This window comes from Choloepus didactylus, chromosome 1 (genome assembly GCF_015220235.1).
Source record: "Choloepus didactylus isolate mChoDid1 chromosome 1, mChoDid1.pri, whole genome shotgun sequence".
Taxonomy (NCBI): domain Eukaryota; kingdom Metazoa; phylum Chordata; class Mammalia; order Pilosa; family Megalonychidae; genus Choloepus; species Choloepus didactylus.
Window position 1 is genome coordinate 165439237 of NC_051307.1, and position 18360 is coordinate 165457596.

General features: G+C 40.6%; 1 protein-coding gene across 5 annotated transcripts in view; it reads right to left on the bottom strand.

The window, feature by feature from the left end:
* Nucleotides 1-18360, bottom strand: part of NEK11 (NIMA related kinase 11) — a 314565-nt gene that overhangs the window by 62106 nt on the left and 234099 nt on the right. For all 5 annotated transcript variants that reach the window (XM_037844899.1, XM_037844909.1, XM_037844925.1 and 2 more), the window contains one exon: nt 4963-5059. In XM_037844899.1, coding sequence (XP_037700827.1) covers nt 4963-5059 — 97 coding nt within the window. The remainder of the gene's footprint in view (nt 1-4962; nt 5060-18360) is intronic.

Sequence of the window (18360 nt, forward strand, 5' to 3'; positions counted from 1 at the left end):
ATTCTATACTTCCTAATAGAATTACACAGCACCACTAATAAAGTAATCTTGCCAAAAAATAGAATCCAAATCTGATCAAGTCTCTGGATCTACCAGTTTGTAGGAAATATAGGAACAAAAGAGCATGAAACATCACACCACAAAATGCTGTCAGTAAAATCCAAATGATTCAAAATAAAGGAGATCTATGAAGGCACAAAGGCCCACCCATGGTCCACCCATCCATCCACCCATCCATCCATCCACCCATATATGAATAGCAACCTCTCTTCGAATGTAGGTAGAACTTAGCCAGAAAGGAAGGTGATACTGATTTTGTGTCATTCTGCCAACATTCCATTGATTTTGAGTGGCATCTCCAAAAAGTGGCTGACCTCCAAGAAGTGAGTACTGCCTGTACCCTAGCAGGGAAGTTTCCTTAGTGGAACAGTCTCCTGGCAGAAGTAAGAAGTGGCTGTGTCAGGAAGCCAAGTGTTGAAGGATGGCAAATATTTGACTTTTATATTCAACTACTTTATGACATTTTCCTAGGGAATTGGATTTTTTTTTTTTTTTTTGCATATTAAAGAAAATGCTATATAAATGTCTTCCCAGACAGCTCTTTGCCCACAGTTATGCCACTCAGGTACAAAACATCACTTAACAGACTAACATATGCCAACACCTTCAGGTACTTGGCTTGGGGCTTTTCTAAAGGAAGCAATCACATATACATTGAGAGTCGACTACAAACTGTTAACATTCTTTGAGTGCTCACTATGTGCCACGAACTATCCTAAGTGCATTTCACACTTTATTTCAGCTAACCCTTACAACAACCTTGTGAGGTAGGAACCATTATCAGCCCCACATTACAGATGAGAAATCTGAGACACAGAGAGGTTGGATAACTTGCCCAAGACCACATGTTAGTAAATGGAGGGGCAGGGACATATGCCCAGGCAGTCAGCCTGTACCACCTTCCCTGCTGACCGCTGTGCTCAACTCTACTCTTTGCTCCACACGACCTATGCTAGTGGTCATTAAGCCAAGAGTCCCCCACACCTCTGTATAGTTCAGCTGAGAGGACTTGAAGAAAGATAGGATGATTACCCGATGTGCTGTTCCCCAGCGTCCTTGCATAGCTTCACTTCCATACAGTAGGAGATGAAGAAGCCATCTGCCTGATACCCATAACCTATCCCACAATAAGCCATTTAGAGGCACCAATGACTAGGCTGGAAGGTTTGTTCTTACCTAGATTTTACTTTTATTTATGTAAAGATGGAGAAGGCTGAAGATGGGGCGGGTTTGGTAGGGAACTTTAGGAGATCAGTTTTGGACAACCTTAGTTTGAGATGTCTAATGGACATTCAAGGGAGTTGTCAAAGAACTGGCTAAAATTCATGTTTTCTAAAATATTAATGGAAAAAAGAAATGATAGATGGGATTTTCTTAAAAATAACCTGGGAGACTAGGTATGGGTATAGATAAAACAAGATTGGCTATGAGTTGATAATTGTTGAGTTGGTTGATGAGTTCATGGGAGTGAATTATACTATTCTGACTGTGTATGTCTACAACTTCCCCAAATTAAAATACATTTTAAAAAATTCAGAAGGACACAGAATCTCTTATGTAGGATACCATCAAAAATGTATAACCTGAAACTAGTTACAAGCAAATACAAACCCAATGAGGGACATTCCATGAAAACAACTGTCTTCTACTCTTCAAAAATGTCATTAGGTCAATGAAAGACAAACAATGACTCAGGAACTGTGCCAGAATAAATGACTCTAAAGAAATATGACAACTAAATGCAACATATGATCCTGGCTTGGATCATGGATCAGAAAACACAACTGCTATACAGGACATTGTTTGGACAATTGGTGCATTTTGAGTATGGACTGGTATATTAAATAATAGTATATATCAATGTGAAATTTCCCAAATTTAGTAATTATGCTATGGTTATAAAAAAGAATGTCCTTGTTCTTAGGAGCTATACACTTAAATATTTAGGGGTGAAGAATCATGATACCTGAATTTTATTTTCAAATGACTCAGTAATAATTATAATTTATGACTACATGTATATATTTGATAGAAAGCATGCAAATGTGCAAAATGTTAGTAATTAGTGAATGTAGGTGAAGGATGTATAGGCATTCCTTATGCTATTCTTGTAACTTTTCTGTAGGCTTGACATTTTTCAAAATAAAATTTTAAAAAATTAACTCCATTAACCTGATGTAATCACTGTCCCCAAAACACATCCCTTGCATTCCCTTCCCTGTAGCCTTTTGGAAAAAAGTTATCTTCTTCACTCTTTATTGACAGGTACCAAATCTACATGATTTCTCTTTAAGAATGTCTCTTGACTGCATCACTTTTATGTGTTATGTCACTCATCACCGCAGCACCTCCAGGTGCTGCGGGTGCTGCTGGTGGACAGCCCTCAGCTGTAAGCCCCTTTGGGGACTGCCGAATCACACCCCCTTCTTTGCGCGGCCCACATCCAATACTTGATGGACTTGGGGTTAAAAAGGCCTGGCCCTCTCACCCCAACTCATGACAGTTCTGAACGGTCATCCCAGCTTCAGGGCTCCATTTGGGCTGGCTGAGGCCTCCACTGAGACTGCAAAGCAGCTTGACTTCTCCCTCTGCCCAGCCCACTGCCTTCCCTTTTCTTTATACAGGGGTTGGCCTCAAGGACACGCCCTCAGAAACCCTCTGCACGGAAATCCCCATCTTGAAGTCTGCTTCCTAGGGACCCAGCTGTGGCAATAATGTTATGACTGTTTTGCAGATAAGGAAACCGAACCTTACAAAATCACTCACCTAAGGTCAGAGAGCCATTAAGTAGTCAAGCCAAGATTCAGACTCCAAATCTGCTGGTCCCCAGGTTCTCCTCCCTTCTCTCTGCCTTGCCAAATCCTGCCATGCTGTTAAATCCAAGGCCAAGTCCCACCTTCTCCCAAAGGCTTCTCCAACTTCCCCTTTCTGACCTTGGAGCTCTCACCATGTGCTCCACTTGTGTGTGGTTGAGGTTCCACTTGGAGACTTCTCTTAACCATCACCTCATATTATATAACCACTATATTGTCACTTAACTTTTCCTGTGTGAAGTTTGGTGCTTTCTCTACATTGTCAGCTCCCTGGGGAAAAATACCATGTGTTGTACTGGTGGGCACACAGTACATCACTTTGCAGTGAAAGAACAGCAAGATTCCCTCTCTTCAGAGCATGACACTCTCAAAAGATACAAAGCTCTGCAGTCTCAATTTTATTTTTTTTCTTTTCTGGAGTAGTATAAAGGCTTTCTGACATGGAATTTAAGGGGATGGTAAGTATTCTGCTAGAGGAGCTACACTATCCTCAGGGAGAGTAGCCCACACTGCATCTATCCACATTAAAAAGATGAGCCAGAAAATTCTTGGTCAAAATCAATCAAGCAATGTGGAAGAAAACGACATACCAGGAATAAAACCACTAACTAGACTACTTCTTGGCCATTTATTTTGGCAAAACTAGTTTCATTTTAATTATTTATAATATTTCACAATATTCTAGGAAATGGGCTGTTGTACACTTTGCAAAAGTAATGAAGTCTTAGATAAAAAATCTGATGAGAACACATTATTATGTTTTAAGTGAGCCACTTTGCTTCTCTTTCCTCTCTTTGCTGGGATATTAGCAAAGTCTTCTCCATAATCTTCTCCCAGCGAGGAGAGGTGGAGATAGGTAGAATCAGGAAAGCTTAGTCCAAATGCCCTTACTTTTGGTCACTGAGAATCTCTGTTGCCATAGTAACTTACTATATGATCACTCTGGTGTGAGTAGAACTTAAAAACAATAAGCATCTAAACACATTACCAACTTTCAGTTTAAAAATAATTTTCAGCATTTTTTTTCTCTTTTGCTTTCCAACATTAGCCTGGATGATGATATGCAAAATGACTGAAACATAATTCTTGCCAAACTTCCCTAACTACTCAGTCAGCACCAATATAAGAACTTGATTTTAGAAAGAAGTTTCTGAGTTGAAACATCTATAGCAGGGGTTGGCAAACTGTATAGCACACAGGCCAAATCCGGTGTGCCATCTATTTTCTTAAGACCTAAGAATGTTTTTTTTAAGATATTTTAAAAATTAATGTTCTTATTGTGGTAAAAAAATATATATACAACATCCAATTTGCCATTTTAACCATTTTTAAGTATACAGTTCAGTGGCATTAATTACATATACAATCACCTCCATGCATTACCAAAACTTTTTCTTCACCTAAAACAAACTCTTTACCCATTAAGCAATACTTCAAATTACCCCCTTCCCCCAGGCCCTGGCAATCTCTAATCTGTTTTCTCTCTCTGTGGATTTGCTTATTCTAGAGATTTCATACAGTGAAATTATACAATATCTGTCCTTTTGTGTCTGGTTTTTTTCACTTCACTTAATGTTTTCAAGGTTTATCCATGTTTAAGTACGGTTTTTACATTTTGTAATGATTGAAAAAAAATAGAAAGAATTATATTTGTTGTATTTGAAAATTATATGAAATTCAAACTTCAATGTCCCAAAATAATGTTTTATTGGTGCATAGCCAGGCTCACTTATTTACATATTGTCTATGGCTCCTTTTGCATTACAATATAAGAGTTGGGTACTTATTGTCTAGTCCTTTACAGTAAAAGTTTGCCAACCCCTGATCTAGAGGCTGGCTGTTGCAGGCAGAGGTTAGACTTGGAGGTTGGGTGTTTCTTCCTCTCCAAGAAGTCTGAGCAGACACCAGTGATGCAGATTCAGGCCCTATTCATCTGAGCTTCTGCCTACTTCAGTCACCTCTGCTTGTAGGAAAGCACAGCTGCTATTTTTATGGAGGCCAAGTGGAATAGCATCACATGACTGGATCACACTCTGTCAACATGTTCTAATGCTGCACCCTCCTAAGAGTCAGGCAACACACTACTTACTTCTTCATGCCTTCTATCTTGGTCCGGGCCATCGCACTGTTGAAAATTGTTGGTCCTTGGAACGCGTCTGGAGCACCACTGGTGATGGTCCTGGTGTCTGAAAATCAATGCACAGCCGTGTTTTCATTAGCACTCCCACAACTTTGGGGCAATTAAGGGCAATCAGAAAACAGAAGCTAATACACCTTTGCTTTTCCCCCAGGGAAGACTGTGGTTGGGGTGGGGTGGGGAGAGGCATGGGCGTTCATTTCATATTCATATTGGTTGCTTTTTATAATCACCTTTCCTAGAAACTGAAAAGTTACTTAAAAAACAACAACAATAGTAACTATACCATGCCAAGCAACTCACGTGCATGCTCAAAAATCAATTCTGCCACGAAGGAAAGGAAGGTACTGCTTTCCCTTCTCTTCCAGAGAGACCTGGGAAGTCCTGGAGGCTTATGTAAATAAAGGTCAAAGCAATTCACAGGTGGGCTGCAGCTTCTTTTAATCTGGCCACTCTTCCCTTCTGTAAGGCTCTCAGCATTGCTGGGAAAGATGCTAAACTTTGAGCCCAAGGATAGAGAACAGGGCAAATTATAATTTCAAGCCACAGGGTTAGCAACGCTTGTTCAGAGCTGTTCCTTTTCCAGTGTTTCTTATTGGCCAGCTCTTTTCTCCTCTCCATCCCACCTTCCAACATGAATAGCTGATTGATTTATATCAAAGAAAAGGAAAACATATTTGGCAATCATGACAAAATAATTGGAACTAGAACTACAGACTTCATTTACTAGGTCTTTGCATCCCAGAGTGTGTTCTAGACTACCACTTCTCAAACTTTAATATGATATAAATCACCTGGGGATTTTGTGAAAATGCAGATTCTGATTTAGGAGGTCTGGGTAAGCTGGGATTCTGCATGTCTAATGAGCTAATAAGCTCCCAGGTGGGGCCAATGCTGCTGCTCTTAGCACCACACTTTGAGAAGCAAGGCTCTAGATAGAGATGGTTACATAATTGCAAGGCCCAGTGAAAAATGAAAGTACAGTGCCATTTGTTTAAAAACTAGAAGAAAACTTTCTTTTTCTTCCATGTTTCTCTCTGGACCTGTCATGGTGTTTGGGTTTTTTGTTGCTGTATTTGTTGTTGTTTAGTTTTTTGGTTTTTAATCCTATTGGTTGCTCAAGTCAGCCTTATTCAATGTGGGAAGAGACTCATAAGGGCATATGGTGGGGGTCATTTTGGAGACTGGCTACCACAATCACTCATTGATTAATTAATTGATAAGTTGATCAAATTTCACCATGTAAAGTATCTGGGCTAGGCTCTATGGTGTTTTTTATTGGGTATTTAATGTCATGTTCCCGTGAGTACAGGGTTCCTTGCAAGAGGAATGCAGACCCTCTCATGGCCCTGGGGGTCCCACATGACTCTGTCCCTGTCTGTGCCTCAGCCCCCACTGTGAGCAGAAGGGGGCAGTGGTCTCAGGGTGAGGGTGGCCGAGTGGGTGGCCAAGAACCCTTCCTGGAGAGGTGGTCGGAGGCCAAACTACATGTGGACACGTTACCTGTGTCATCTCATGTAATGTCTGTATGAAGTAGGTACATTTACAATGAGGAAACTGAGGTTTTCAGAAATTAAATAAGATCATACAATCGATACATTACGTAGCTAGAACTCGGAACCAAGCCTTATTTTATGCCATAGCCCTAGCCGTTGGCCACCTTGTTCCCAGTTCGCAGAACTCAGTAAACAGCCACTCTTTGTTGACAACTGTGATAGATATTAGCTGAGATGCTATTTGCCTTATTTTGCTTTCCAACACCTTTAGCTATGGATGTGAATCTCTAACCCCATTTCCCTACCCTCCCCTCCTTTTTATTTTAAACTCTTTATTTTGACGTAATTTCAAACTTATAGAACACTTACAAAAACAACGCAAACCAACAAGAGGAAGATGGTGGCATAGAGAGGAGTGGAAGCTAAGTAGTCCCCCTGGAACAACTAAAAAAAACCAGAAACAACTAGTAAATAATCCAGAATAACTGCGGGAGGACAAACGAGACCGTCCACTCATCATACACCAACCTGAATTGGGAGGAATGCCCAAGAACACAGCATAAAATCTCTCAGTGGAGAAAGCCCCAGCCATTTTCAGTTTCCAGGGCTGTGACTCAGAGAAGGGTGGAGACAGCACAAGCAGACAGAGAGACCACTGAAATGCTAATGACCTCCACCTGGGGGCTCTGTCTTCTCTAGGAGGAAAGGGGTGGGGCCCTTTCCATTCAGAACCAGACCCCAGAGCCTGGGGGAACACTGCCGTACCTCCTCACACCAGTCAAGAATTATAGGCTGACAGGCATCACCTGCTGGGCAGAAAAGCACAGTGACCTGAGGCATCACAGGGTGGAGCAATTTTCTAAGACACACCCTCAGGGAAACCAGATAATGAATATTTCTTCCCTCTGGGACCTGAGCCTGTTCTGGTCTGGGAAAACCTGATTTGGATAACCAAGGAAACCATGCCTAGACAACAGAAAATTATAACCTACACTAAGAAAAACAAAGTTATGGCCCAGTCACAGGAACAAATGTACACTTCAACTGAGATACAGGAATTTAAACAACTAATGCTAAATCAATTCAAAAAGTTTAGAGAAGATATTGCAAAAGAGATAGAGGCTGTAAAGGAAGCACTGGACATGTATATGGCAGAAATCAAAAGTTCAAAAAACCTACTAGTAGAATCTATGGAAATGAAAGGCACAACACAAGAGACGAAAGACACAATGGAAACATACAACAGCAGATCTCAAGAGGCAGAAGAAAACACTCAGGAACTGGAGAACAAAACACCTGAAAGCCTACACGCAAAGGAGCAGATGGAGAAAAGAATGAAAAAATATGAGCAACGTCTCCGGGAACTCAAGGATGAAACAAAGTATAATAATGTACGTATCATTGGTGTCCCAGAAGGAGAAGAGAAGGGAAAGGGGGCAGAAGCAATAATAGAGGAAATTATTCATGAAAATTTCCCATCTCTTATGAAAGACATGAAATTACAGATCCAAGAAGCGCAGCGTACTCCAAACAGAAGAGATCTGAATAGGCCTACACCAAGATACTTAATAATCGGATTATCAAATGTCAAAGACAAAGAGAGAATCCTGAAAGCAGCAAGAGAAAAGCGATCCATTACATACAAAGGAAGCTTAATAAGACTATGTGCGGATCTCTCAGCAGAAACCATGGAGGCAAGAAGGAAGTGGTGTGATATATTTAAGATACTGAAAGAGAAAAACCGCCAACCAAGAATCCTATATCCAGCAAAGCGGTCCTTCAAATATGAGGGAGAGATCAAAATATTTTCTGACAAACAGACAATGAGAAACTTTGTGAACAAGACACCTTCCCTACAGGAAATACTAAATGGAGCACTACAGAGTGATAGGAGAAGACAGGAGTATGCGGTTTGGAACACAATTTGGGGAGATGGTAGCACAGCAATGTAAGTACACTGAACAAAGATAACTATGAATATGGTTGAGAGAGGAAGGTGGGGAGCATGTGAGACACCAGAAGAAAGGAGGAAAGATAAAGACTGGGACTGTGTAACTTGGTGAAATCTAGAGTATTCAACAATTGTGATAAAATGTGCAAATATGTTCTTTTACGAGGGAGAACAAGCAAATGTCAACCTTGCAAGGTGTTAAAAATGGGGAGGCATTGGGGGAGGGATGCAATCAATGTAAACTAGAGACTGTACAGAATCATTGTATTATGCTTCCTTTAATGTAACAAAGGTGATATACCAAGGTAAATGCAGATAACAGGGGGGGATAGGGGAGGCATGTTGGACACTTGACATTGGTGGTATTATCTGATTCTTTACTCTACTTTGATTTAAGGTTATTTTTCCTTTTGCTGCTTCCTAGCTTTCATGTTTTTTTCCTCTTTCGTTTGCCTCTCTACCTTCCTTGACTCTCCCTCCTGCCTTGTGGAAGAAATGTAGATGCCCTTATATAGATAGTGGTGAAGGTGGTGAACACATAAATATATGACCATACAGAGAACTATCGATTATTTACTTAGGATGGAATGTATGGTGAGTGAACAAAACTATATTAAAAAAAAAAAATGGATTGATGACAAAACCTCGAGGGCAATATACCGAGTGAAATAAGCCAGACACATTAGGACAATTATTGCAGGGTCTCACTGATAGGAACTAATTATAATATGTAAACTCATAGACATGAAATATAAGGTACCAAGATATAGGACGAGGTTTAAGAATGGAGAGCGGTTGCTTAGTATGAGCAGAATGTTCAACTAGGATGAACTTAAAATGTTTGGAAATGAACAGAGGTGTCGGTAGCAAGATGTGAGAATAACTAACAGTGCCAAATGATGTGTGAATGAGGTGGAAAGGGGAAGCCCAGAGTCATATATGTCACCAGAAGGAAAGTTGGAGGTCAAAAGATGGGAATGTGTAAAACTGAATCCTATGGTGGGCAATGTCCATGATCAACTGTACAAATACTAGAAATCGCTTCCATGAACCAGAACAAATGTATGACAATACAATTAGAAGTTAATAACAGAGGGGCATATAGGGAAGAAATATACACCTATTGCAAACTATATTCTATAGTTAGTAGTATTTCAGCATTTTTTCATAAACAGTAACAAATGTACTATACCAACACTACAAGTCAACAATTGAGGGGGGTTGGTTAGGGATAGGGGAGGATTCAAGTTTCCTTTTCTTTTTTTCTTTATTCATCTTTCACTTTATTTCTTGTCTGGAGTAACGAAAAGTTTCTAAAAATTGAACAAAAATTAGGTGTGGTGATGGATGCACAGCTGTATGAGGGTACCAGGGGCAAGTGATTGTGCACTTTGGATCTTTGGATAATTGTATGGTATCTGAAGAATCCCAATAAAAATTAAAGAGGAAAAAAAAAATGCAAACCCTATAAAGAGGACTCCAACATCTCCCCATCCCCCCAGATCCACCAATTTTGACATTTTGCCACATTTTCTGTATCATTCTATCTATCCATCAATCTAACAATTCATCTATCTGTCTGTCTATCCATCTGTTTTTTACACTTGAGTGTAGACTGTGTGAAAAAGTTGTTATGTGGTACTCATGGGAACACAGGCTCAGGCACAACAGAAACTTTCAGCAAATGACTGCTTTATTACTTTTAAAGCACAAAGGGTCCAAAAGAGGAGAAGAGATCCTATCTTGGCTGGCCTCCTGGGGAGGTCAACTGCTGAGGTCAGGGTTGGTGGATGGCAGCTCCGCATGCCCCACTTCATGTCAGAGGGGACAGAGAACTTTGTGCTGCCCAAGGGCGGTGTATGTATACAACCCAGGTGTATTAGTTAGGGTTCTCCTTGGAAACAGAATCAATGAGAGACGTCTCTGATTATCAAATTGTAAAAGTGACTCACGCAACTGCGGGAGCGCACGAGTCCAAATTCTGCAGAGCCGGCAACAAGCTGTCAACTGCAAGGAAGAGGTCCGACGAACTCCTCGGGAAACGAACCGACAACTTTGACGAACTCCTCAGGAAACGAACCGGCAACTTTGACGAACTCCTCAGGAAACGAACCGGCAACTTCGACGAGCTCCTCAGGAAATGAACTGGCAACTTTGACGAGCTCCCCAGGAAATGCTTCACTGAGCAGCTGAAGAAGAAGTGAAGGGTCTCTAACCGTCCAGCTTATAAGCCTCCAACTGATCACCCGGACCAAATCCAGCCAATTGCATTCTCTCACTGTGGAAGCACGCCCCTTGATGAGTCTTCAGTCAGCTGCAGTCAATTGACTGATGATCCGACAAACCAGCCCGTTGGTTTATTAACCAGCCTCAAATAGCCTCACAGCAATTGTCAGGCCAGTGCCCGCTTGACCAGACAGCTAGGCCACCTAGCCAAGTTGACACATGAACCCAACCATCACACCAGGGGAAAGGGGCCTTGCCACTGCTAGTTCCTGCTTTGACAAGCAGCTAGGCCTGCTTGTTCCTGGTTTCCAAGTTTTAAGATATGGTCAGGCCTTTTCATTAGACCGAACATCTCCCCCAGGCTGCAGAATGGAAACTTATTGAAACATTTGCACACAATAGAAAAGGAGGTGGGGTGGTGGGTGGAAGAGTGGGACAGGTAGCTGAGAGCTGGGAGACGTCTCTAAGTGTGTCCCTGACTCCCCCAGGTTGCATATATCATTCTCCTCGAGCAGGTAATACTGCCGTGTACATTTCTTAAGAACAAGAATATTCACTTACGTATCTACCTTAATAGTGGTTATCAAATACAAAAAAATTAACAATGACATAAAGCTTCAGTCTATATTCCAATTTTCCTTATGTCCCAGTAATGTCCCTTTGAGCCTTCTCTCCTCTCTTGTTAGATCCTGTCCAGGATCGTGTCTTGCCTTTAATTGTTATTGTCTCTTTAGTTGCTCTTTTTTTTTTTTTTTAAATTGTGGGTATATATATATATATACAACTTTCCCATCTCAACCACTCTCAAGTATGCCGTTCAGTGGGATTAATCACATTTCCTATGTTATGGTATTCTCACCGCCTCCCATAACTTAAACTTTCCCATCTCACCAAACAGAAACCCTAAAACCATTTTGCATTATCTCCCCATTCCCCTAACCCCTGCCCTGGCAACCTGGAGTCTAATATCTGTCTTTATGAGCTTGCGTATTTTCTGATATTTTCTTTGAAGTTACCATGGAGCTTAAATTTAATACCCTAAATCTGTAACAATGTCATCTGCCTTGATAGCAACTTAAATTCATTAGTGTACACAAACTCTGTTCCTATATCCCTCTGTCCCCCCACCTTTATATAGTTTGTCACAAATTACATGTTTATGCATTATGAGTCCAAAACCACTGATTTATCAATGTATTTTATGCATTTTGCTTTTAGATCCTACAGGAAGTAAAAAGTGAAGTTACAAACCAAAAATGCAATAGTACCAGCATTTACATTTACCTGTCATAACCCTTACCAGAGATCTTTATTTCTTCATGTGACTTCAATCTACTATTTGTTGCCTTTTCCCTTCGACCTGCAGAATTTTCTCTGCAGGTGATGACAAACTTCCTCAGCTTTTTTTTAAATCTGGGAATGTCTTAATCTCTCCCTCATTTTTAAAATAGAGTTTTGCCATATATAGAATTCTTGATTGGCAGTTTTTTTGCTTTCAGTACTGTAAACAAGTCATCCCACTGCCTTCTTGCCTCCCTGGATTCTGATGAGAAAGGGGCACTTAACCCTATTGAAGCTCTCTTGTACTTGACATGTCATTTCTCTCTTGTGGATTTCATAATTTTCTCTTTATCTTTGGTATTCAACACTTTGATTAAAATATGCCATGGCATGGGCCCATTTGGGTTTATCCTGCTTGGAGTTCATTGAGCATCCTATATGTGTATATTCATGTCTTTCATTAACTTTGGGAAGTTTTAAGCCATTATTTCTTTACATATTCTCTCTCCCCTTTTTTTCTCCTCTGTCTGCACTTCCACAATAGTTATATTGGTATGCTTGGTGGTGTCCCATAGATTCCTCAGGCTCTGTTCATTTTTCTTCATTCCTTTTTGTTTCTTCTCCTCAGAGTGGATGATTTCAATTATCTTATCTTCAAGTTCATTGATACCTTCTTCTGCCAGCTCCGATCTGCTGTTGAACATTCTAGGAAATTTTAAATTTACATTACTGTGGTCTTCAGCTATGGTTGGTTCCTTTTAATAATTTCTATTTCTCTACTGGTATTTTTCTGTTCATCTATTATTTTCCTGATTTCATTTAGTACTTTGTCCATGTTCCCCTTGAGCTCTTTAAGCATATTTAGGACCATTAAAAAAAAGTCTTTGTCTAGTATGTCGCATGTATGGTCATCCTTATTTATGGTTTCCAGGCTTTTAATTTTCTCCTGTGCCTGAGCCATCACTTCCTGTTTCTTTGTATGTTTTGTAGTCCTTTTTGGAAACCTGGACATTTTGATAATTTAATGTGTTATCACTGGAATTTAGACTCTGAGGCATCTGTTCCTTAAACTTGTGTCCAGCTAGTATTATATCAGAGCTTTCCCTGAATGCCAGAAGCAAACCAAAAAAAGGAAAACAAACACCTTTCCCATCTTTGCACATTGACCTCTAAGGAGTCCTCTCCTTCAGAGCTTATCTATACAATGAGTTTAGAGACTAGCTTGAGGCCCAAATGTAGGGGTTGCCCTGATCCTTTCTGTGTAGTCATCTTATTTTGGGCATGTGCATGAGGCCCTGGGAATTCCATTTACATGGTTACAAATGTCACCTCTTCCCTAGCATAAAGTTTCCTCATAGTCCTGGGCAGTGCACTGTATGTTCTACAGCCAGAAATCCCTTGCTCTAGGCAACCACTTGAAGGCTGTTGCAGAGAGTTCTACAGTAGAGCTCGTGAGCTGCATTCCCTTTGTGCAGGGCAAGTTCTGGGACAGTGAGTCCCTCAGACCCCACCAGATAAACTGGGCCAGAGATACCTGCTCCTGCTATGTGCGTGAGGGTTACTCTGCTCCCTCCAGAAGCGGGACCAGGGATCTGTACTGGGAGCATGGGCCAGCTCCTCTCCAAGCTGCTGAGGTTGAGGAAGGGGCCAGCCAGGGCACTACAAGATCCTACTGCTTTTAAGTAGCCTTTTCCTTGATTTGGCACTTGTTCTGTTACTGTAGTACTTTAACTGTTTTCTGGAGCTTTGAGAGAGATGTTTCTGCCAGTTCTTGCTCATTGTTCAAACCTTCTGTGGGGGAACAGAGCCTTGAAGCATCTCACTCTACCATCTTGATCAGGGTGGGGCTTTTCCCTGAGTTAGTAAGCTTCTTGAGCTCACAGATTATGTCCTGCTTATCTATGTATCCCCAGAGTTCAGTTCAGCACAATATTTTACTTATTTTATTATACTTATACCTCAGTATTTTATTATTTTTGATGCTATTATTAATGGAATTGTTTTCTTGATTTTATTTTTGGAATGTTTTTAGAACATTCCAAAAGTGTATAGAAATACAATTGATTTTTTTAAATATTGATCTTGTATACTATAATCTTGCTGTACTCATTTACTAATTCAAACAGTTTTTTGTGTGCTTGTGATTCCTTAGGATTTTCTATATACGAGCCTGTCTTCTGCCAATAGTTTTATTTCTTCCTTTCCAATATGGTTCCATTTTATTTTGTGGTTTTTGTTGTGTTTTGTTGTTTTGCTTAATTGCTCTGGCTAGAACCTTGGTACAATGTTAAATTGAAGTGATGAGAGAAGATATCCTTGTCTCCTTCCTGATATAAGGGGGAATCATTCAGTCTTTCACCATAATGTATAATACTAACTGTGGTTTTTAGTAGATGTCCTTTATCAGGGTGAGACAGAAGTTCCCTCCTATTCCTAGTTGACTGTTGTTTATCATGAAAGAGCATTGGATTTTGTCAAATGCTTTTTCTGTATTTATTGAGATGATCATTGTGAGAAACCGAGTCTTCCATGTTGCCTGAGGCATATCTAGGGTGGTGGCTTGGAAGCTAAGCTGCAGGCCTGCATGGAACGCCGTGCAGGCCCACCCTGTAAAGATATGTGTCTTGTGACTATGATGACAACGTTTACCATTGTCCTAAACCTAGATTGTTCCTTCTGATATGCAACAGGATGTAAACATAGGTATCTGGTGGGCTCTCCTGAGCCTGAGGACATTTAGCATATACTCCCCGATCTTCTGAAATAAATAACTGGAGCAAATGTGCATTATCGTCCACTTAGCACGAGATGCAGTGGGCCCCCTGCTCCCTTAATTCTTAACTTTGTGTCTGTGTCTCATTCCTGTGCCGCCCTGTCAGCAACAGATCCTGGGTTTCTTTTTCTTTTCATTGTATTAATATGGTGTTAATATTGATTTTATATATTAACCACCCTTGCGTTCTTTCACAATGTATCTTGGTGGATAATCTTTTTCAATATGTACTGGATTCAGTTTGCTAGTATTTTGCTAAAGATTTTTTGCATCTATATTCATAATGGATATTAATCTGTAGCTTTCTTTTCTTATGATATCTTTGTTGGTTTCGGTATCAGGGTAATATTGGCCTCATAGAATGAGTTGGGAAGTGTTTACTTCTCTTCTATGTTTGGAAGAGCTTGTGAAGAATTGGTATTCTTCTTTGAATGTTTGGTAGAATCCACCAGTGAAGCCATCTGAGCCTAGGCTTTTCTTTCTGGGAAGTTTTAAAATTATTAATTTAATTGCTTTACTTGTTAAAGGCCTATTTAGATTTTCTATTCCTTCTTGAATCAGTTTTGGTAATTTGTGTCTTTCCAGGAATTTGTCCACTTCATCTAAGTTATCTAATTTGTTGGCAAACAGTTGATCATAGCAATCCCTTATAATCCTTTTTATTTCTTTAAGGTTGGTAGTAATATTCCCTCTTTCATTCCTGATTTTAATAATTTGAGTCTTCTCTCTTATTTTCTTGGTCAGTTTAGCATGGTTTATCAATTTTGCTGATTTTTTTAAAGAATCAATTTTTTGTTTCATTGATGTTGATATTATGGAAATGGTATATTGATATTATTTCTACTCTAGTCCTTATTATTTCCTTCCTTCTGCTTGCTTTGGATTTAATTTTCTCTTCTTTTACTAGTTTCTTAAGGCAAGGCATATATTTTTGATGCTCAGTAGGCAGGAATTAAAATGAAAGGAAATGTAAATAGTAGCTATGTTCCTTAATCCATAAAAAGCTTGTTGTTGAAGACAGAGTATCTATACAGATAATCACCAGAAGTTCTACTGAGTGCATGTACATAAGATACTATGCAAGATATGGGAAACAAGTTATAAAGAAGGTCTGTGGCAAAATTAAAGGCGTTAGAGTTAAGGAACCACAATTACTGTCCCAGCTCTATTCACCACCTATGTGGCCCTAAGACCACTTCCCTGGGACTCAATTTCCTTATTTTAAATGTAAGTGGTATCATTAAACCAAAGGCCTTCCTTTAATTCTAACATTCTATAATATATCCCCAGACCTACAGGAACAAGAGTTTACTGGGTATTGAATCATGTCTCCCACAAAAGGCATGTTGAGGTCCCAACCTCTGGTCCTATGGGTGTGAATCCATCTGTAAATAGGACCTTTGAAAATGTTATTATCCATTAATGTGAGCCCAAACTGAATGAGGGTGAGCCTGAATCCAAAATGGCTGAAGTTCTTATAAGCAAAAGAAATTGGACATGGAAAGAGGAGCCACAGGGCACAGCCAGAAGCTGAAAGTCAATGGAACCCAGGGGAGAAAGGAGAATACGCCACCATGTGCACTGCCATGTGATGGAAAAGCCAAGGAACCCCAAAGATTGCCAGTCACCCAGAAGATACTGACTGGGGAAGGAAGCAAGCCATCTAGCCTCTGAAACCGTGAGCCAATAAATTCCTATTGTTAAGCTAATCCATTGTATGGTATTTGTTTTGGCAGCTAGGAAATTAAAATACTTGGGAAGACAATATCTGTATGTAACAAAGATAAATATCAATCAAAGTTACCAAAGCTAAGAGGCAAATGGCTGGCACCAACAATGAATGCTACAGCATTATACGATAACAGATAAAACCATCCCAAACATTGTTTCCCCACCTCTGAAATACAGGATGGTGAGGATTATAACACTTAACACTACCCCATGGGGATGTTTTGACAATGAAATGAAAACTAAACGATATGAAGAGGCATTAAGCTCCTAGAAGCTTTATTTCTTGTGAGTGCAAAGCGCAGCTCCTAAAGGTAATATTGTCAGGATTCCTCCTACGACTGTGGTCTCCTACCAGCAGAGCTATTTTCCCTGAAGGAGTGACAGCTTGATGATTCTGACATTTCACCATCAGAGAGAGATTCTTCCTTCATTTCTTCCAAAATTTCCCTTTACTCATTTCAGTTACCAGACAAATGACCTTGATCATAAAACAACAACCAGTATCTGCACACCCTGCTAAGCATCCTGCCATGTGGGTAAAAAAGAGCTGATGCAGGGACTGCAGGGGTGGATATTTTGGCAATCAAGATCTCACTTAAGCACCTGGGACATTGCTTACTCAGGAATCCTTGCAGACACTGTCCTTGGGGCACAGTACAGTCAGAAGCCTTCCTACCCAGCTCCTTTAACCACCCCCTGCCCTTTCTCTCCAGTTCCTAAGAAATACTCAGGAAACAGCATTTAATTGACAGACACCACTCTTTGCCCAATTCATTGCAAAAGCCTGTCCTCATGGGCCGGATTTCTCATCCTATTCATTGAAATGGCCCATAACAGAAGACTTGCCTAGACCATGGTTCAGCAAACTTTTCCTTTAAAGCATCAAATAGTAAATATTTTAGACTTTGCAGGCCATAGGGTCTTTGTTGCAACTCCTCCACTCAGTTGTTGTGGCATAGAGACAGCCATAGACAATAGGTAAATGAATGGCATGGCTGTTTTCCAGTAAAGTTTTATATCTAAAACACAAACAGTGAGCCAGTCTTGGCCTGCAGGCTGTTTGCTGATTCCTGGCCCAGATGGTGGAAATCATTATAATTCTGAACTGGAGGCAAAAAGAACTCTTCTAGCCCAACCCCCTCATTTTACAGATGTGGAAACAGGCCCAGAGAAGCTGTATGACTTGCCCAAGGTCACCAAGCTATAAGGAGAAAGGGCAGAGCTAGGACTAGAACTGTGGTTTCCTGACTGACAAGTGAGTGCTCTTTCTAGTACCCTACAGAAGTGCCACATCCAGGTAGGAATTTTCAAGTGCTGCTTGGTCAGTGCATTTGGAAAAATCAAGAGATTCTGAAACAAAACTCCTCCTCCAAAAGGTTTAAATTTGGGGAGAATGTTACATCAGCCATCTCATTTCTTCATCTCTGCAGATGAAGGCCCCATTGCTTATTGTGAAAGGGGGTGTGAATCAGCAGGGCACTGTGAAAGCAGGGCCACTAGCTGAGGGGATTTTCTGACCCACTGACCTTTGTGGCGGTTCATTCCTTGAGCTTCTCCTGTGATGCCAGTGGACCTTAAGACGTAAATAAAACTGCCTAAGAATCTGCAAAGCAGGATGTCTTCACTGTGTTATCCCAACACCCCATGATGGAGATGTGCCCTTTCAGGGAAAGAGCTCTTGTCCCGGCTACTGCGAGTGCTATGGACAGATAGCATCCAGCGTTGGCTGCTTCAGGGTCTGCCTCAGCTGCAGAAAGCTGCCTTGTCCAAGGTCATGCTCTTCCCAGGGTGGCCCACATTTAATGACTGATCAAGGTAGAAGTCTAAAGCCTGGGCTTTTTGGCCTAAGAGACTACTCTGATGGAGCTAGAGCTTCCTGTGTGGTTTAGCCA